We start from the raw sequence: 21,709 nt of genomic DNA on the forward strand, positions 1-21,709 counted from the left end.
CGCGATTAATCGCTTCAGTGTTTCGTGACACGGTTGTCTATATGTATGGCATCAAGGGTCCACGTTATTATTTAAAATCATTTTTAGTTTTTTTTCTTCTTTCGTCAGCAATTACTGCAAGAATCAAAAACAAAATCACAAGAATAGCATACTCAGGAAATTCAACTGCCCCTTCGTTTTGGCAAAGTCTAGAGGGGCGTTACACATTTTATAATTATGAATAGATAATATTTGCAATGGCATGCATTTGTGCATAAGAGAACAAACCGAGAAATTCCAACGAACAGCGATGTCACGCGCACAAACCAAATAGTCACAATATAGCTCGCCCACAAATGACACTGGCTTAAATGGGATACGGACTACATTGCAGGGTTATAACATTAAAAAGCAAACGCAGTGGATGGAAGCACTACAGGTCACGTCAGAAATGATGGATTCCTTGAGCCTGTTTACTCATGTATGCATCACCTGGGAGATGAATCTGCATGAGGTTCTTTGCGCTTCCTGTTGCCATGGAGATGGCTAGCTGTGTACATGCTAATATGCTAATATTGATTTCCCCGTGAAGGTGATATTTGACTGGTATTCTCAATGTGTGTGTGTGTGTGTGTGTGTGTATACACACACAAGAATGGTCTACAAACCTAGGAGAAGCCATTGTACAAAAGTGTTTCTTTTTGTGGATTGTTCTAAAGAAAAACACAAATGTAAGTGCTGCAGATCTATTGTCTTTGACTTCAAAGAAGTTCATTTCACTGCTGATTCTGTGAGGTAGACACTAATGCTGTAATAAATACATGTCATTCATTTTCTCAGTTCTACATAAATATACAGCTGCAGAAACTAAGAGACCACAGCACAGTTTCTCAATTTATGGGTGTCGTCTGTGAATCATACATTTCTTTTGCAAACTGCAGCTTGGTTCTTCTAATTTTCTCATAAATGAAGGGCTTCTGCCTTGCTTTATGGGACTTCAGTCCTGCTTCTAGGAGTCTGATACAAACTGTCCTAGCAGAGCACCTCACACCTGCCGACTATGTTTTAATGTTTTTATGTTTTAAATTAGCCACATTGGAGGGTTTTTGACTATAAACTGCCTATTTAAGGTCCTGGCCCAGCATCTCAATGGGGTTCGAGTCAGGATTTTGAATAGGCCACTGCAAAACCTTACGTTTGTTTTTTTTGCTCCAGCCGCTCAGAGGTGGACGTGCTCTTGTGCTTCGGATCATTGTCCTGCTGCATGACCCCATTGTTCTTCAGCATCACATCACCGACTGGTGACCGGACGTTCTCCATTAGTACTTTCTGGTAGACAGAGTCCAGATCCAGAAAGTACAAATCCAGACCAAGACTTTGTTTCAGCGATGTCACGCGCACAAACAAACAATTCTTGATTACTTGATTACTCTGTGACTGTGACTTTTTACATTCTACATTTCCATCTCTGTTGGCAGACAGAATTCACGCATCTCTCAGTTATGGCAGGTCACCCAGGGCCAGAAACTGCAAAGCATCCCCACACCATCACACCATCTCCACCATGTCTGGCTGTGGCCAAGATGTTCTTTGTGTAGAAGCTGTGTTACTTTTACCCCAGATGTAGCAGGTCCAGCTCTTCCAGACAGCTCTGCTTTTGATTCATCTGTCCGCTGAAGATTCTCCTAGAAGTGTTGGGGGTAATCAAGTGGCTTTGACGAGCCTTCATGTTCCTCTTAGTTAGCAATGGTTTCTACCTTGCATTTCTCACATGGACACCATCTCAGTGCCAGTGTCTTTCTAATGATGGAATCATGAATGCAGACTAATTAACCTGAGAGAAGCCTGCAGTTCCATAGATGCTTGTCTGTGGTCCGCTGTGACGTCCCTGATGAGTTTTCTATGCGCTCTCAGAGTAATTCTGCTGGGCCAGCCACTACTGAGCAGATCTGCCACTAGTTCCTAGTGTTTTTTCCATTTGGAGATAATGGATCTCACTGTGGTTTGCTGGAGTCCAGGGGTTTTATTGAAGGCTTTGTACCCCTTTGCTGCCTGATATATTTCAGTAATTTTCCTTCCCAGATCTTCAAGAAGTTTTTTTAGTCAAAGCATGATGTGACCTGGTATCCAATCCTTTATCCTCATATTTCAGGAATAGTTTTATTTAAACGGGGTTGTCGGCAATCAAGCTTAGGTGGGTCTGGTTTAATTTAGCCCATTAACAATTAAATTTGCTTCATTGTTTAAGTGACTAAGGAGGCAGTTTCCTTGTCACATGGGTTATATGGGCGTCTGGGAATTTTCTTTCAATGAATGAAATGGTCTTTTAAAAACTGTGTGTTATGTTTACTCAGCTTGTCCTTTGTATTAAATTTGTTTGGAGCTCAGAAACAATTGTTAGTCAGTTTATCCCCCCCCCCGTTTCAGGGGAAATCGTTTAAACAGCAAACAATTTTGCAGTGAAAAACAGTACTCATTAATTTACCAGCTGAATATGTTAAATGAAAATAAATCTTGTCTTTTATGTAAGAGAATGTCCAGCTTTCATGAAAAAATAACAGAATTCACACAGATGTAAAACAATACTGCATCTTCACAAATTCTCACAGCCTACTGCGAACAAAGGGGCCTGAATACACAAAACAGGAAATCCGGAGAGTACGGTGCAGGATTGCCCATCCGAGTCTGTGATGTACTGGGACAGCCATGCAGCCGGAGTATCTCCAGAGCATCGTGGGGTGGGTGCCCTTGCTTTACACAGGTTCCTCAGCATCGCACGCATTTCCTCAACATGAGTATGGAGCACAGAACGAGACACTTTTCCGAAAGCCTGGGTCCCATAAACAGAGTACAGACGCTCCTCTACTTACGAACTTTCAAGTTATGAACTTTCAGACATACGAATGATGAGGACTGCAAGTTCAAATCGTGTTCCTTGGGCTCCCATTGTCTGTCAGCAACATTTTATTTTTCTGCGCGCCAATCCCGCCTAGTACGGCTTCTGGCCGCTACTCCCACCACACAGCAGCATAGCGCGCGCACTCCCAGCATCCTAGTTCTTTGTACTTGTGTATACCCTTAAAGTGATGTTGGATTACAACGTACGAACATTTCAAGTTGCGAATGGCCGTTCGGAACGTATCTCGTTCGTAAGTAGAGGAGCGCCTGTATATCCAATTCTCCTCTGCTCACCACTTTTTCCTCAACTGGATCATTTTAAATATCTCTTCAACCAGCAGTTGATTTTTTCTTTCTGCAAAACTGCATGACTCCTAAGGAGGGAAAAAAATGCTTTTTTTTCGCCCTTGGTGAAAAAAGGTACACATAAAACTGCAAGAAAATCAAAGTCTCCAAACACAGACTGTCAAACATAAAAATGAAAAGCCCCGACTGAAAGGCAAAGAAATGGTGTGAAAGGGGTGGTCAGATATTGGTCTCTGTGGTGCCTATCTTGGCTGAGATATGACCTCCTCGCTCTCCATGCGGCAGCCTGGCTTATGAAGAAGACCCCAAATGCACCCTGCCAGTCGGTTTGATCGAATGAAGCAAATAAACAGAGGAAAAACATGCGACCTAGATTCTATGGAATATGAACAATGGCATTGTTCTTATTGCCCATTTAAATAGATACAATACCATCAGAACAATGGCGATATTCTCATTGTCCATTTAAATAGTCCTCTGATTCAGTCACATGGGAAAAATACACAGCAAAGGACCATGAGTGGGTCAGAACAAAGCAGGTAGATGACAGAACAAAGCCAGGGAGCAACATAGGAACAGCCATAGCAGCAGCCAGCACACAATAAAGAACAAAGGTAGGATCATATATGCAGAAGATGAGGGCAGGACCAGGGACAGGTGTGGGCCAATTACAACCAACTAAACACTAGAGGTAAGGGTCATAATCACAAAGGACTCAAACACTTGGGAAGGGGTGACTAGTGACACCTGCTGGCCAGGGAGGGACTGATCTTGACAAATATAGATATGCCCCTTGTGTTCCTTCACATAATCCATGCATATTTGTGCTCCTTTGTGATGCTGTGCCCCAGCTTGCATGGCTTGTGCTTGCTGGAACATAAACCCACCGTCTTAGTTAAATCCTGAACTAATTAATTCCATGAAAGTCCTTCCAGTCTATGTTGTGGTCTCTCCTCGTTGCTGTCCTTTGTGCTTTCCTCTCTCTCCAGCAGAAAAAAACGACACAGAAAGAGACACACAACGCTTTTGTAACATTTCATAGTACAAGGGACAAGATGCATACCAGGAGACTTGAATTTTTAGGTGGAAAGGCCTTACGCTTAGGGATTTCAGTTTCTTGCTTTTCAAAAAATAAGGTCTGTTGGCTGCAAGAATGCAACTCGAAATATCCCAGATATTTCTGTCTGGATAGGCGGATGGAGGGCTGATAACTATGCAGGAATGATTTCTTTAAACAGGTGACCGTTTCAAAGATGAGGAAATCACAGCTCAGCAGGGAGCCTATTGGCCTGGGGGGTTGAACACTGGGGGGGGGGGTTTGAATACACCCGGGAGTGTGCAGGTCACATCCCCACAGTATGTTATCTCTGGGTATCACCAAAAACAAACTCTGAGGTGAATGAGTATCTCTAATGTGACCCTTGTGAGCAGGTCCGGAATGCGTGGTTAGATCAGTCACTGGGGTCTATGGCCTGTAGGTACAGATGCTGGTTTGATGACGTTAACGTAGCCTGTTTGCTATATTATAAGATCTCTTATGTAAATCACTGACTTGAAGCTAGGAAGATCATATTTACCCAGCTGATATTTACGTGATGTGATGTGTGCAATTCTAACATGGGCCATAATTGAGTTTCAGAAGTGGTTCAGATATATTGGTTCTGATTCGATGGTTAGCGTTAGCGATATATAGCATTACCTATGTTTGTAAGAGTGTAATTAGATCCAGCACTAAAGAAATATAATTCCAAACAGCTTTCAAACATGCGGTACCGTGGTACCTTTTCAGTTCTGGTATGCCAATCGACACTAATCTGCACAAGCATTTGATAAAATGATAAAATGTGGGATTATCTTGTTATTGGTGCAGCACAAATAAATAAAAAGTACTGTATTGCATACTTGATAAATCTGTGATTCCAAATAAGTCACAAACTCTAAGGACATTAATCTAGAAAGACATTCTGCTGTGCGATAGTGGTTTACTTCCTGTCTTCTTCCTTCAACGCAAAAAGTCGCACAGTGATGACAAATGTGTGCTTGGGCCAGGATTCGTTAATTGCAATGTAAGCGCAGACCAGTGGGGGGAGTCGGGGGGGGGGGGGGGATATTGTGCTTGGGCATGGCACACAGCACCTGGGCTTCGTGTGTGTACACCCTTAAAGTGTCGGCGTGTGATGGACCAGCCAACCTGCCTTGTGCCCAGTGCATCCTGGGATATGCTGGAGGCTCGCAACTTGTCAGTGTCCTGACAATGGATGGTGGATGGATGGAATGCACATTTAGGTCAACAAAGATTCCACCACCTTCTCTCCATGACTGGAAGGTTTGACAAGGTCCTCACCCACATATAGACGAGTACTATAAGATTAGCCTGGCCCCATCCACACACTCAGTACCAGAGCGCAAACATCACTGAGGATTTTTGTCTCTGTGTTCAAATTATCAAATAATCCTGCCATGAAAACAAAACATCAGCCACCCCCATGACGGTCCATCAGTGCTCTTTAGCTCTCAGTCAGCTTGCAGTGATGCGGAGTTCAAGCTAAAATGCTGGATGATCAAACTAAGTTTGACAGAAATAAAGAGGCAGACATTCCGTTACCACAGAGTTAAATTCATGTAATTTAACTGTATTCACATTACAACATCCACATTGCTCAGTCTGAGACACATTGAGTCTAATCTCAATACATATTTACTGTATAATACCACACATCAAGAGGCACTTCCAATAATTCTGTAATTAAAGTAGCTACAGTATAGTGTCTGAATTACAAAAAACGGTAAAAATAAATAATGTTTATCTAAAAGATTGTTGTCGATTTCATCTTTTATCTGTACAGCATAAAGTTTGTTTGTACAAAATGGAACATTACCACCAATAAAATGAGCAGTTCAGTTAAACAAATACATGTGAAATACATATTTCTCCTTTAAATGTATTGCTACATATGCTAAGTGCAAGATATAAGTGAGAGGAAAGTAAGAATAATTATTAAGTCGGTGATGTGCCAACTCTATAAAAAATACAGGTCTTCTTTTTCTTGTTTACAGAGTTGTAAAGCTTGTTTGGTTCTCCTTGTAATCAATAATATGCATTACGAACAATTATAGTAACCCAATGGAGACTGGATAAGACAAAAGTGTACAAATATAGTTAGAAGAATGAAAAAATTAACACATTAGGGAATTTCAGTTATTCCTCAACCTAATAAATGCCATGAGTCTGACGCCACACGTGTGTCATGCACATTCCCTTCCTGTCCTGACAGCTGAAGTACAATAAATGACAAAGTCAATACCACCTGCCACCATTGGATGGAACTGGTCAGGTGACATGGATGACAAAGGCAATACTGCCTGCCACCATTGGAGGGGACTGGTCAGGTGACATGGATGATAAAGTCAATACTGCCTGCCACCATTGGAGGGGACTGGTCAGGTGACATGGATGATAAAGTCAATACTGCCTGCCACCATTGGATGGGATTGGTCAGGTGACATGGATGATAAAGTCAATACTGCCTGCCACCATTGGATGGGACTGGTCAGGTGACATGGATGATAAAGTCAATACCGCCTGCTACCATTGGATGGGATTGGTCAAGTGACATGGATGATAAAGTCAATACCACCTGCTACCATTGGATGGGATTGGTCAGGTGACATGGATGATAAAGTCAATACCACCTGCTACCATTGGATGGGATTGGTCAGGTGACATGGATCATAAAGTCAATACCGCCTGCCACCATTGGATGGGAATGGTCAGGTGACATGGATGATAAAGTCAATACCACCTGCTACCACTGGATGGAAATGGTCAGATGACATGCTTGACTCCCCTATTACAAAGAAGGCAGCTCGTGAGCCAGCCGAAGTGGACCAGTGCCTATGCAGACCCAAAATGGCACAGATATCCGTGACAATCAGATGTGGCCTTGACAGTCAGGTGGTCACTTCCTGTGTGTGCCACACTTCTGGCAGCCATATTGGATATATATTATAATATAGGCTGTAATGGCAAGTATTGCTTCTCTGTAAGTCTCTACATGATAATGCACATCCGCAGAGAGGGAAATTAGAAAGTGGCGGTATACAGCCATGTGACTTTTTGGTGATCTGATAAATGTCCAGCTGACTATCTTCAGCCACCTATGCTCCCATTCCACAGTGTTCCACAAACAAAAAAGCAATCCTATTCCACGCAGTCGACATGACCCGAGCTCACCGGAAATGTCAAAGGTCTGTACTGCCGAGCGAGAGGGCTGTGCATTTTTACCACTTCGTGCCAGATCTCTGTTGATTCCGACGTGACATTTCCTGCGATCTGTATCGGAACGACAGTGTGAGGAGGCAGTGGAACATGGACACTGGGAAGGTGAGAACCAATCAGCATATGAGGCGCAAAGGTGGGAGATGAAGCCGCAGAGCGTGACATTTCCTGCGCGAGTTAGCACCTCCGTCTGCATTTTTTTAATATTGAGGGATTGTCATCTACACTTGGGGAAATCAACTCTGTTTTTAACAAACAAACAAATAAACAGGGTGTTAGTGTATGGAGCATCGTCAACGAAGACTGAGACACCGCCAAGAAAAGAACAAAAAAAACCCCGAACACCTGGAGGCATCGTAAAACAGTGGAATATTTACAAACACAGAAATGGGGAATCTTAATGCCGACTGGGCGTATTTTTTACGATGCAAAAGTATGATCATAAAATCTTGTAATTAATCAAAAAAAAAGAGAGACGTCATTTTAGGCACTCGGGACAAAAACGAGACACGGATGGATCTATGCTATAATACTTTGCCTGATCGCTAATAAAACCATATTTCGAAAATACGAACTGCTGTTTAATACCACAGTTTCATTAAGTCTCATTGCTTTAATACGCAGGAGGTTGGTCAGAGCCTCCCTGAAAAAGGTGACTGTTTTCCCCTACTCACCGCAGGTATTGCTAATGCTAGCTGCGGGGGTGGCACTCGCCTGACCTGTAGGGGGCATATATAGTGGCCAGCTACCCAGGTGTGGCTGGCAGCAGCTGGAGCAGTAAGAGGGTCGTGCTCAGGCCGCCCAGCTCCATCAGCCGACCCGCCATCAGAGGCGCTGGCTAATGGTGCTAATGTCGTACTGGGTGCTACGCTAAAGAGAAGTATAAGGGTCACTCAAGATCTGGGTCATGAAACTGACATAAAGCAGGTGAGCTTCCCGTAAATAAAAGTGGAATATCTTTCCTGGTCAAACCTCTTTGCCAACGCCTACGTCTTCAAGGCCCAAAGACACAGGAGAGACAACAGCCCGAATTCTTTAGTCAATGCAGACACTCTGCCAGAAAATCCCCCCCCCCCCCGGCCTCATGGGGTGGGATCCACACCCCTCTGCCTTGCACTGATCTGGGTACCACCTTTGCGATCCTGCTCTCGGAACTCCTTCTCCACGTCCAGCCTTTCCCTCGGAGTTTCCGGCATCGCTGCAAGGCGAGTCAGAATCAAAGGACGCCCTGTTTCTTTTTTTTTTTGACCATTACAAAGGAGGTATCACAGTGGGGGGTGTCTGGCGGGGGGGGGGGGGGGGTGCGGCTGACTAAACCGCAATCACCTGTCTGAGGCAGGAGGTCACTGGTTACCTTCCAGCTGAAGACATTGAAGACGTTGACCTAAATTGCGCCTGACCGGCCAAACCCATGTCTGTGATTAAGCGGAACGCGGATTACCGCCAAACGAACGGAGAGCTGGTCAGCGGCTGGCCGGTAACCCCTTCTAAGTTTCTGAGCGAGATCCTACTGCTAAATTCCCCGGGCGGGCGACCTGTAGGCGGGAGTCTCGGGCGGCTCGGACATGCCAGAGCTCGATGGCGAACAATGGGGGCTTTGGTCGGCGGGAACAGAAAACACAGCGGAGGAAGCCCCCCCTGAGAGTCTGACCGAAACGGGGCGGACACGATCATGCAGAGGCAAACAAAGGCAGGGTGTGGGGGCCTTTCCGCGCACGGCAGTGACGGTTACACGTATAAGTAGACGGCGGCGATAAAAATAGTCCTGGTGACCGAGGCCCCCCCCCCACCCCCCCCGGGTTATAGACAGCCAGAGCAGCTTTCCCTTCAAACTTTAAAACCTGAGAGCATTAAACAGAAAACCGTTTATAGGTGCAGAATCATCAGTAAAGACTTTGAAGCAGTTATTCAAGAATAACTTCCCCCAGACTGGGAAACTGCAAAGCAAAAGCCAGTTTCTTTGAACGCTTAACTTCCAAGAGACACCTATATATTCTGCTGAGGGCTCCTCTGCAGTTGGTGTGTGATCGTGTCCACAAACCCGGGGACGATTTCACTACCAGACGTCACTCTGCCTCGAAGTATGACAACAATGACAGTACCAGCGATGGATTCAACCGGATGTGTGACGTAGCTATCGGAGGTGTTTGGCTCTGCAGGTTGGCATGCTGTGTTTGTGACCGGAATTTTGCTAGTTCAGATCCCAGGGTCAGCAGAGTGGTGTTAGTGCGTGACCCCTAACTGATCAAAAGGTATGTTTGCTAAATAAAAATTAAATGTACAAGCTGAGGTCATCAGCCGTCCTTTGAGTGACCCGGATAGGCAGGGGTCTTGGCCAGAATGTTCCAGAGTTTATTTTTTTACGGGTCTGGGAAAATCCTACATTGTAGCCTTATCACAAGAGTACACTGCTACTCTGGGATTCATGTACAACAGGCAACTTATAACTGTCATTTGTAAATGATCCAATCAGCAGGCAGACCTGCATACTGTTTGTATATGTGTCAAACACTGATTGGTAGGATGTACAAATGCTCCCCAGATAGTGTGATATTGCGCTGGAGATTATACTGAGAACACACCCACTAGTGCTAAGCAGAAGAAGTCCGGAACCTTCCGGTGCCTGTTCCACACCTTTGGCTAAGTCCTCTATTCTCCATTCCTGCACATGCTGGACAGGGAGGTCTTCCCCGTTGCTCTTGCTATGGCCACACTTATGTGAAACCGCGTTGGCACAGCGATACAGAGGCACGCCCCCCCCCCCCCCCCCCCACCACGCAGCATGGCTTTATGCCAGAGCGTCTTTCTGAAAGTCTTCAGATAAAAAGAAAAACGCCTTGAAACCCACAAAAGGTGGCGGCATGAAGTGGTTAAAGTCTCCTAAGAGCCATAAAACATTCCCTTCTTGGAAAATTAACTACAAGAAATGTTTGTTTTTTAAGAATACATGGTAAGAAATCCCTCCTATTTACAAAAACTAGCTGTCATTGGTGAGGGTCATGGCGGCCAACCTGTGAAAGAAGACCAGCGAGAGAGAGCGTGGCTTGTAGCGATGGCCGAGCGGCGGAGGCGGGATCACCAGGCCACGTTTACGCCCCGTAGCGTCACCCGCCGGGAAATGACTGACGGACGCTAGGCGCCCCGGTATTATCGCGCTTTTCAGTTTTCATCGTGGAAAACAGGGCGGTCTGGAAGGTCCAAGTCGCTGTGCGAATTCTTTTGGCAATCCCGTATTGCACTGCGGATACTTCCTCAATGGGAAGCTCCCCCCCCCGGCCAAATCTGGAAACTTGACCCCCACTCCCTCAACACCCCCCCCCCCCCCACCCCCACCCTCTAACCCCACCTTCTTTAGGGTTAGGCACATTTTCCCCAAAATTCTACAGTGTTGTGTCTGAATGCTGTGCTGGGACAAAAATAAACAGTCTTTAAACAACAATAAAAAACCCCACACCATTCTGGCCTTGCTCGATCAGACTCGTCTCTTCAGAAAACCTTCATCATTCGAGGCCCTCGTCGTCCTCATCCCCCGCAGCTCTGAGCTCAGAAACCTCCTCATCCACTGACCCCTTGTCCTCATCGTCAGTCTCTCCTCCCTGCACCTGGCCCTCCGCTAGCTCCTCCTCCTTACTACCAGGCTCCTCCTCCTCCTCGTGGATCGCCAGGATTGGCTCCTCCCCCGTCTGCACCAGCGTCTCCTCTGCGATCACCTTCTTCCACATTTCGTGGTTCTCCAGCAGCTGCTGGGTGATCTGGCAGAATATGCTCCTCCTCTTTTTGGGACCTTGTTTTTCTGGAGGGTAGAAACAGAGTGGAGAGACTTTAACTGGCTCACTGCAAGGACCTGATGGACCCATTAAAATCCTGTTCTCCAGTGTCACCTCAGCCTTGAATGATCATTATTTTGGTAACATCAAGTTCAGTCAAACCTCAGCCAAGCACACAGTAGCAAATCCTCACCCAGCTGAAGCCAGATAAGTAAGCATTAGCATTAGCATATTCCACTTCTGGACTGGTCCGGAGGCTGTGCTCAGTGTGCGCCTCTGAGGCCTTATAGTCCCCCAGGATCATTAACAATCAATCAATCAATCTATCTATCTATCTATCTATCTATCTATCTGTCTATCTTTTTAATTTGCTTGTTGCAACTATTGTACAGGGTGGGCCATTTATATGGATACACCTTAATAAAATGGGAATGGTTGGTGATATTAACTTCCTGTTTGTGGCACATTAGTATATGTGAGGGGGAAAACTTTTCAAGATGGGTGGTGACCATGGTGGCCATTTTGAAGTCGGCCATTTTGGATCCAACTTTTGTTTTTTCAATAGGAAGAGGGTCATGTGACACATCAAACTTATTGGGAATGTCACAAGAAAAACAATGGTGTGCTTGGTTTTAACGTGACTTTATTCTTTCATGAGTTATTTACAAGTTTCTGACCACTTATAAAATGTGTTCAATGTGCTGCCCATTGTGTTGGATTGTCAATGCAACCCTCTTCTCCCACTCTTCACACACTGATAGCAACACCGCAGGAGAAATGCTAGCACAGGCTTCCAGTATCCGTAGTTTCAGGTGCTGCACATCTCGTATCTTCACAGCATAGACAATTGCCTTCAGATGACCCCAAAGATAAAAGTCTAAGGGGGTCAGATCGGGAGACCTTGGGGGCCATTCAACTGGCCCACGATGACCAATCCACTTTCCAGGAAACTGTTCATCTAGGAATGCTCGGACCTGACACCCATAATGTGGTGGTGCATCATCTTGCTGGAAAAACTCAGGGAACATGCCAGCCTCAGTGCATAAAGAGGGAAACACATCATCATGTAGCAATTTCACATATCCAGTGGCCTTGAGGTTTGAATGGCCCCACTATCTTTGTACCCCATATACCACACCATACCATCAATTTAGTGGGAAGATAGTGGGGCCATTCTTCATCAATGGGAACCTCAAGGCCACTGGATATGCGAAATTGCTACATGATGATGTGTTTCCCTCTGTCTTTCCCTGTGTGAAGAGTGGGAGAAGAGGGTTGCATTGACAATCCAACACAATGGGCAGCACATTGAACACATTTTATAAGTGGTCAGAAACTTGTAAATAACTCATGAAAGAATAAAGTCACGTTAAAACCAAGCACACCATTGTTTTTCTTGTGACATTCCCAATAAGTTTGATGTGTCACATGACCCTCTTCCTATTGAAAAAACAAAAGTTGGATCCAAAATGGCCGACTTCAAAATGGCCACCATGGTCACCACCCATCTTGAAAAGTTTTCCCCCTCACATATACTAATGTGCCACAAACAGGAAGTTAATATCACCAACCATTCCCATTTTATTAAGGTGTATCCATATAAATGGCCCACCCTGTATATGTATTGTACATTTATTGTTGCATTCCCCATACTGAAATGTTGTCTTTTGTCTTAAACCGTCTCATCTCTTACTACACTGCTCTCTGTCCAGTACTGTATCTCACTGCTGTCTGTCCTGTATCGCACTGCTCTCTGTCCAGTATCTCACTGCTGTCTGTCCTGTATCGCACTGCTCTCTGTCCTGTATCACACTGCTCTCTGTCCAGTATCTCACTGCTGTCTGTCCTGTATCGCACTGCTCTCTGTCCTGTATCGCACTGCTCTCTGTCCTGTATCACACTGCTGTCTGTCCTGTATCGCACTGCTCTCTGTCCAGTATCTCACTGCTCTCTGTCCAGTATCTCACTGCTCTCTGTCCTGTATCGCACTGCTCTCTGTCCTGTATCACACTGCTGTCTGTCCTGTATCGCACTGCTGTCTGTCCTGTATCGCACTGCTCTCTGTCCTGTATCACACTGCTGTCTGTCCTGTATCGCACTGCTGTCTGTCCTGTATCGCACTGCTCTCTGTCCTGTATCACACTGCTCTCTGTCCAGTATCTCACTGCTCTCTGTCCTGTATCGCACTGCTCTCTGTCCTGTATCGCACTGCTCTCTGTCCTGTATCACATTGTTCTCTGTCCTGTATCTCACTGCTGTCTGTCCTGTAGCTGTAGGCTAAAGTAACCTGCAGATATAAATCAATACCAAACGGTGCCTTACGAGACGTTTCCGAGCTGGTGGACACGTCCTCGGTGACGTCGCTGCCTTCCTCGTCGTTGTCGACTCCCTCGACGTTGCCCTCCTGCCCCGCCTCCTCCACAGGCTCCACCCAGTGCCCGGGCATGAGGGCAGCCGAGTCGTATGAGCTGCACAGGGGCCCCACGATGTGGGTGATGAAGGACTCCTGCAGCTTGGCCAGCTGGGGCGCCGAGCGGTCCATGAAGGGGCTGATGGGAAGGCCCAGGCTGGCCTCCTCGTCCCCCTGTGGGAGCGTGCGGTAGCATTAGCGCAGGGGCCCATCTGAGGGGCCCCCAACACATTTAAGCTGGAGACCAGTGGTGCATATGGAGGGTCAGGAGGTGCTTTGTGTCTATTGCACTTTTTTGTTTCCTTTCAGAAATCTAGGCACTTCAAGTCTTGAAGACAGATAACATTCACCTCTAACAAAATGACCTTCGTTATACATTGCGTCACCGTGGCAACGACACACAAGAAGTAGCATGCCCCCCCCCACCAGCTGCTCCCATGGACACCCTGAAGTTCCTTTTTTTCATATTTACTGCTGGATCACGTGCAACATTTCAGAGTCCGGCAATAATCTGAAAGCCAGTGAGGTCGCCTCAGTATGAGGTCATGGCTGATGGCATGGTAACGAGCCCATCTTCGTTAATCACAGACACAAAGCAATTCTGCCAGAGGTTCCACTGCTGAGCTTCTGCTTAAAGCTACATCCCACATAACGCTCTGACCCCCCTCCCCCCAAAGTGGGTGTGGCCCAAACTGACCGGGCAAATTACGTGGACGTCAACAGTGGACAATCACTGCTCTCTTTGAGCATCCCATAGTGGGTAACAGAGATAATGACCTTGGTACTATCAGTGTCCTACAAACCATAACGAGGTCTCTGAATTCCTATAGAACATACACTGCTGATCGAGGCAGGAACAGGAAATACACCACAATGTATCGTTAATGATTTATGCCATACGTACATGCTTAAAGTACGTCAGTTAGAGCCTTAGATACCGGTACATCAAATTTACGTCAGTTACAGCCTTAGATACTGGCACATCAAATTTACATCACTTACAGCCTTAGATACCTGCACATCAAATTTATGTGAGCTAGAACCTTAGATACCTGCACATCAAATTTACGTCAGTTAGAGCCTCAGATACCGGCACATCAAATTTACATGAGTTACAGCCTTAGATACCGGCACATCAAATTTACATCAGTTAGAGCCTCAGATACCACCGCAGTCACATTAACGTCAGCAGCTTCCTGGGGGTGGGGCCTCAGCTCTAATGGAGGCAGGCAGCTTCCTGGGGGCGGGGCCTCAGCTCTAATGGAGGCAGGCAGCTTCCTGGGCAGGCGGGGCCTCAGCTCTAATGGAGGGAGGCAGCTTCCTGGGGGCGGGGCCTCAGCTCTAATGGAGGCTGGCAGCTTCCTGGGGGCGGGGCCTCAGTTCTAATGGAGGCAGGCAGCTTCCTGGGCAGGCGGGGCTCACCTGCTCATAGAACTCATTGACGATGCCCTCTGTCCACTTCAGGTGAAGCTCCTTGCTCTTGAGTGGCCCATTGATGTCGGCTAGCTTGATGCACATCTGGCAGACCAGCAGCCGGTCGTTCTCATTGCCCCAGTCGATGCCGGGGCCCACGTCATCGCCCACCTGGGACGGGACACGTGTTTAGATACTAATAACTCTGCCAATCAAGCAGTCAGCAGCTGGCCCAACTTCTGTGGTTCCACGTGGCCTGTCAGTCTGTTATTGTTTGCTTTGGGCTGAGCTTGGCCTCCTAATCGGGTCTCTCGGTGCTCTATAGCTGTATCTGGACATGGTTCATTATTTCCCTATTATTTACTGCCTGGAAATTCCTCGGTCTGTCAGGAGTTCTGACTGTGACACAGAGGCACTGAGAATCGGTGGCTGTACATATACATTTAACAGATGCTTTTATCCAAAGCTGTGGGGTTAAGGGCCTATTCAAGGTGCCTATGGTGAACCACTCTGCTGGTTTTGGGATCTGAACCAACAACCGTCTGATCCCAGGTACAGTGTCTGCTGAGCTACTCACTGCCCCCTGAATAATTGATACCACTTTCACTAAGGACACAAGGCATCTTAAGATGATTATTTAACTTGTCATTTCCAGTTTTTTCTCAGTCCATTACCCCGAATTCATCCTGTCAGCTGTACCATGCAACACAGCAAAGGCGTCCATCTCTTTCCGAAAGTGGGCACTACCTTAGCGTTGAACTCAGCCAGGAAGTCAAAGTGCTTCTTCAGGTCGGTGGCGAGGATGGCCTCGATGACCAGGAAGCGAAAGCGCTTGAACTCCACATGGTCCAGATTGACCAGGAAGTTGTACTCGGGCCGTGACATGAAGAGGCTCCAGGCTGAGGCCGCGTGGTGGTTCTCCAGCACCGAGCGGTCGTTGTACAGAACTGCCTGCAGGGGGAGACAGAGTGCAAAAAAAAAAACCCAAATGGATGTCAATAACACTTTATTTATTTATTTATTTGTGATTATTTGTCATTGTTGACACACCACAGCACACAGTGCACAACAACGAAATGTGTCCTCTGCATTTAACCCATATGTGACTTTCGTGACATAGCAGGGGGCAGCTAATTCAGCGCCCAGGGAGCAGTGCTTGGGGACGGTACCTTGCTCAGGGTACCTCAGTGGTGTCTTGCTGGGCAGGGATTTAACCTGCAATCTTCCAATTACGAGTGCGCTTCCCTAACCATTAAGCCACCACTGCTTTTGTGCTACTATTGCATTTTATTTGACTCGATTTATCAGACATGTTTTTATCCAAAGCAACTAACACTAGCAGAAAGGGGTAAAACTTATGTGATCCTTTGGATTTGAACTCACAGCCTTTGCACTGTTAGCACAACACTCTACCCCCTGGAATGGGGGGGGGGGGTGATACTCCACATCTACACTTTGAAGCTTGTTATGTTCCATCACTTTCCTCCAAGTACTCCAGTAGGAAGACTTGCAGTTAGCAGAATATCCCAGTCAGGGTGTACCCCTGTCTCATGAAAATGGATGGGTCCAACATTAGTACTGCTTCAGTGTGGGGGGGTGGGGGGGGGGGCACAAGGCCAGCCCTTTTCCAGGCTCCAAGCAAAATAAGGTTACCCTAGTTGTCATTTGTAATTCTCCATCCCGGTTTGACAGGCTTGTCACATGGGGGCCCCCTGGTGGCCGCTGGGCCCTAAGCAGCCACTATTTGCTTATGCCTCATGGGGGATACAGTGAAATAATAACGCCCAGTGACAGAATAATGGTATGACTCTCTAATTATATGCTTGTGCGATGCTCTTTGCCTGTTTTTTTAACACGTTACCCTGCAGGCTACCTTAAACAAAAAGACAAGATAAATGTGCATAACCTGACTCACAGCAGGGAAAGGATTCATAACAACCAATGAGGTGCCGACCACGTCAGAGAGTCTCAGCCAATCATAGGAGGGCTACGGGGTTTAGACAGGAGCTTCCGCTGCAGAGTCACCTGGGGGGCGCTGGTGGCCACCAGGAAGGCGTTAGTCCTGCCGGGGTGGTCGTAGTCGTGCATGGCGGCCGCCACGTACAGCGCCATGAGCTCCAGGGCCGGGATGAGGCCCGACAGGCAGCCGTAGTCGTCCTCCAACGCCGCGTATGTCTTGGAGACCGTGAAGCCCACGCGGCTGTGGGTGATGCCGCTGTCTGAGTCTGCAGTGGGGGGCAACGGGGGACAGTGTCAGGGCAAAATCAAGAGCTGCATCATAAGCAGTAGGCCTGTGATTCACCACTCAGACTCCTGACTGTACTCTCTAGCAATTTATTGAGTATTTGAAACACCTGGGGGGGGGGGGGGGGGACCCTGATCATGGCATACCAGAGTCGCTGGCAGAGCCGTGGTCGCCAATGAGGCTGGGGAGGCCTGGCACGGCCTGCGTGGTGAGGTACCAGACGGCGTGTAGCACATCCGTGGCGTGGATTCTGTTGTGATCTGCGGGAGGGTGAAAGATGCCAAGGTGTAATACAGGCTGCGGCCACTAGGTGGGAGGCTGAGTGTTTGTCTGAAAAAGGGGTTTGACTGGCAATCAGAGGGAAAGTGCTTGCAGCAGGGAGAGTGGCTTTTAATGATAAATTTATTCTAAAGCTTCCTGCTAAAAAATTTGTGAAAATCATGACGATTTGTTGATCCCCATGAGAAACTCTCTTTTCTCCTCCCCCATCTTGGTCTCCATGAGACGCACAGGCACATAGAGTATACAGATGAGAAGGCAGGATCAACCAGCACGCAAGCAGTAGCCTTGCTCACTGGCCTAATGGTATCATCAGCCACGGGATTGGAACCAACATCCTTCTGATCAGAAGCACAGTCCCAACCTGCTGCGGCCCCAAAACACAGGCTTTCGGCCAGAATTGAACCCAGTTCAACTGCTTGGGAGCCATCTATGCTAACCCCGATATGACCAACAGTGGTGAGGATGCCAAGTGCAGTCACTGTGACATGAGACAGGCAGGAATGCCAGCTCCCATGTTGGCACTAGATCGCTGTACTCACATGGGATGTCTCTGTACCCACTCTCCAATGCGTGGAAGTAGTTCATGAATTCCCGCACGGGGATCCTGAAGGTTTCAAAGAGGCCCATGTCTTCAAAGAGTCTGCAAGAAACCTGAGACAAACCACGCCCCCTCATTAACATAATGTAGGTCTTATTGGTGCATATTAAGCACAGGCTGACAGACCACACCCCCTCAATAACATACCAGTTTCTCATTGCCGCACATTAAACCCTGACCTTGTCAGGCTCCACCCCATCACTGACATACCTGGGTCTCATTGGTGTAGATTAAGGCCCGGCTCCATAAGCCCCCTCCCCCTCATTGACATACCTGGGTCTCATTGGTGTAGATTAAGGCCCGGCCCCATAAGCCCCCTCCCCCCTCATTGACATACCTGGGTCTCATTGGTGTAGATTAAGGCCCGGCCCCATAAGCCCCCTCCCCCTCATTGACATACCTGGGTCTCATTGGTGTAGATTAAGGCCCGGCCCCATAAGCCCCCTCCCCCTCATTGACATACCTGGGTCTCATTGGTGTAGATTAAGGCCCGGCCCCATAAGCCCCCTCCCCCTCATTGACATACCTGGGTCTCATTGGTGTAGATTAAGGCCCGGCCCCATAAGCCCCCTCACCCTCATTGACATACCTGGGTCTCATTGGTGAACATCAAGCCCCAGTATCATATGCCTCTCCATCCTCTGTCTATTGTTCTCAATGTGCATTAAGCCCTTTCACAGTTCTTGGACTGTGGTGACTGCAGCTCATGCCTCTAAACAGCAGATGGCGCCATTACCTGTGATTCACACAGCCATCAGACTGATGCGCTCTGCTCTCCGTAGTTGGAGGGACACTGTTTTTTATTTATTTATTTTTTTTGCCAAACCCCCTCTTTTGTGAAACGGCTGGCCCGGATGAATGAATATTGCATTACCAAAGGCTCTGCACACAGCCAAGCACGTTCCTATAAACCTTTCAGGCCACCTCTGACGCCCTGGATCGCAGACACACACAGGCACACCCATACACACACACACATGTTCAAAGTGACACACGGCCACTCGCAGTTCAAGGCGACACCAGCAGGGGGCAGAAGACTAAAGTTGCTACGGGCATTTTGCAGATTCAGCTTTGATGTGGGGGGGGGGGTTCTTCAGAACCTTCAGCTGGATTGCAAATATCTTGCTATATAAAGCAAACCACCCCCCCCTCCCCTCCCCACCCCCTCCACTGAAAAGCTGATATAAATAATGTGCCTGATGTGCCTGTAATTGAACAAGCAAGGCCAAATCAGGGTGGGGGGGCCTGCTCTTCCATGCATCGTCAGTCAGGGATGAGGAAGGATTTGGAGGGGGAGGTGAGTCTGTTCCGTACCCCCTCCCCCTCTGTTAGCCCCACCTGGATGCTGTCCTACGCCTCCAGCACTCCTCCCCCCCAGGTCCAGTCGAGGCCAAAAACACGCCCGTCTGATGAGCGGCCCCCCCTACCTTTCATCTTGGCCCGTGACTGGAACAGCACAACTCACTCACCCCCCCAAACATTCAATTTTTATTTATTTTTTGGAAAATTAACAAATGGAACAAAAAACAATGAGTTTTCCCGAAAATCAGCTACCAGTGTGCTGCATTAATAGCACGAGAGTACTAACCTTCGCCCGAACGCTGGTCTCCGCTGATCCCTCAGCAATTATCATAGTGACCACGGTCACGGTTAATGTAAGGGCTAATTGAAGATGTTATGCGTATTTCCAATTACTGTAACTCAGTCATCGGTTCACACATCGGTTCACACAGGCCAACTTCATTTTCAGTCCCGTCACATGATTGGCTGACGGAGCTGCGCAGATGCAGCCAAAGCAACCGACGCAGATCCCACCTGGCTGAGGATGCAGCCGCATGTGCCGTTGGTTTTCTCCACCAGGCTGAAGATGGGGAAGTTCCAGTTGTTCAGCTGAGCCATGAGGGGATCCAGCCCGTCCATCACCAGGGGCTCGGGGGCCAGGATGGGTTTGTCCTGGGGGGAGGGTCATCAGTCAGCCTTGAGTCACAGATGCTTGAACTTCAGATGGAACCAAAGTGAGACAAAGCGGCAGATTGGAGTCCTAGAATATTCTATTAGCATCTAACTGCTAATCTGCGTCTAAAAGCCTCTCAAACATTTTTTTGCGGTTCACACAGAGAGCAGCTGCAGGGTCTCGGGAGAGGGGGGGGCACCTCTGGGGCCGCGAGGGGGTCCAGCAGGAGTCTGTCGGGGCGGTGCGTCCTGCAGAGCTCGCGGTGCCGCGCCTCCCCCTGCGGCTCGTCACCGTCGCCGCCGCTGTGGGGGGCCTCTTGTGTGCTCTCGCCATCCGGTGACGGCGCCATGCCATCGTCTGGAGGGCGTGAATACAGATGCGGTCGAGATACAGTCAAGACACGGTCAAGACACGGTCAAGATGCGGTCAAGAGACAAACACGATGCAGTCAAGATTCGCGGTCAAGACAGCACTCTGACAGACCTGATCTATACAAGCGATTTACGCTAACATATCTGATACATTAAATTTTTATTTCACATATGCCAGCCACTTATTTATTATTACTATTTAATTTTTATTTATTTCATTACTATTCCATAATATTCTGTTCTTTTAGGGTTCTGTTTGTGCACTTTTTAAAAATGCACTTTTTTATATGTTTGCACATGAACAAACGTGTTTTTGCACCTTGTCTGCTTTGCAGTTATGGCTGTTTCTTGCTGCTCTATATTCTTTGCCACTAAAGGGATCCAGCAGATGACTGTTTTATGAAAAATCCAGAATGTGGCGCTTCGACAGGAAAGGCAAAGAGGAACAAGACAAGGCAGGGATGGCGATCTCTCTCACCTGTGCGGCAAGTCCGGTCCGCTCTGTCCAGCGAACCCCCACCATGGCTTAGTTTATTGTAAGGCTTTCCACAGCTGTCAAAGGGGCAGAGGTCAGAGGTCAGAGGTACTGCGATCTGTAACATCAGTATCACACATGCAGGGCCTCGCCTGGCTTGCACTTTTCCAGAGCAGGGAGAAAAGCTTCAGGGTTCAGCGTTTGTGTCACCGATGTCTGTGGGAAAATACTCCGTTGTGAAGATATGAAGCCAGAATACTAATATTTATAGTGACAAATAAATACTCACTGGAAAAATTGTCAGATTTTTAAAGTACATCTAAAAATACGCCGTGGAAAACTGACCTTGCTCAGACGGCACGAGATCTCATCAGCCGCGTGCCGGGCGAGCGGGCGAGCGGGCGAGCGGGGCGACGGCCTTTGCTAGCCTCATCTATGGATTCATCAGGGGTTGAGATCACATCCCCTTTCACCCTAACAAGCGGCGACACCCAAACGGGACGCCACCAACAGCGGCGCGAGAGCATTTTTAAACAGAGAAACGGCTGCTAATTGCACAGCCCAGCGGTCTGAGACAGGTGCGAGTCGTTTCCTAAGCATTTCTGCAAAACAGAACAGGTTTCCTGTCATTACGGATACAGGAGAACGTTAAAAAACACTGGATTTCCATCGTTACGGCGCACAGCCGTGCCTGGAAGTGAACCAGCGCAATTAAAATACTTTGCGAAAACC

At 47.6% G+C, this 21,709-nt stretch overlaps 1 protein-coding gene across 1 annotated transcript; it reads right to left on the reverse strand.

Annotated features, from left to right (window-relative positions):
- Positions 1-10,797: 10,797 nt before the first annotated feature.
- Positions 10,798-21,312, reverse strand: LOC111857547 (cGMP-inhibited 3',5'-cyclic phosphodiesterase 3A-like). Its single transcript, XM_072709983.1, has 10 exons — positions 20,981-21,312; positions 20,331-20,488; positions 19,993-20,130; positions 18,119-18,230; positions 17,444-17,557; positions 17,078-17,277; positions 15,800-16,003; positions 15,062-15,223; positions 13,552-13,813; positions 10,798-11,255 (listed from the first exon to the last, which is right to left on the reverse strand). Exons 1-10 carry the CDS (start codon positions 21,102-21,104, stop codon positions 10,963-10,965), a joined length of 1,767 nt encoding a protein of 588 aa, XP_072566084.1. The 5' UTR covers positions 21,105-21,312; the 3' UTR covers positions 10,798-10,962.
- Positions 21,313-21,709: the final 397 nt, after the last annotated feature.

The sequence above is a fragment of the Paramormyrops kingsleyae genome, chromosome 3, assembly GCF_048594095.1.
Source record: "Paramormyrops kingsleyae isolate MSU_618 chromosome 3, PKINGS_0.4, whole genome shotgun sequence".
Taxonomy (NCBI): domain Eukaryota; kingdom Metazoa; phylum Chordata; class Actinopteri; order Osteoglossiformes; family Mormyridae; genus Paramormyrops; species Paramormyrops kingsleyae.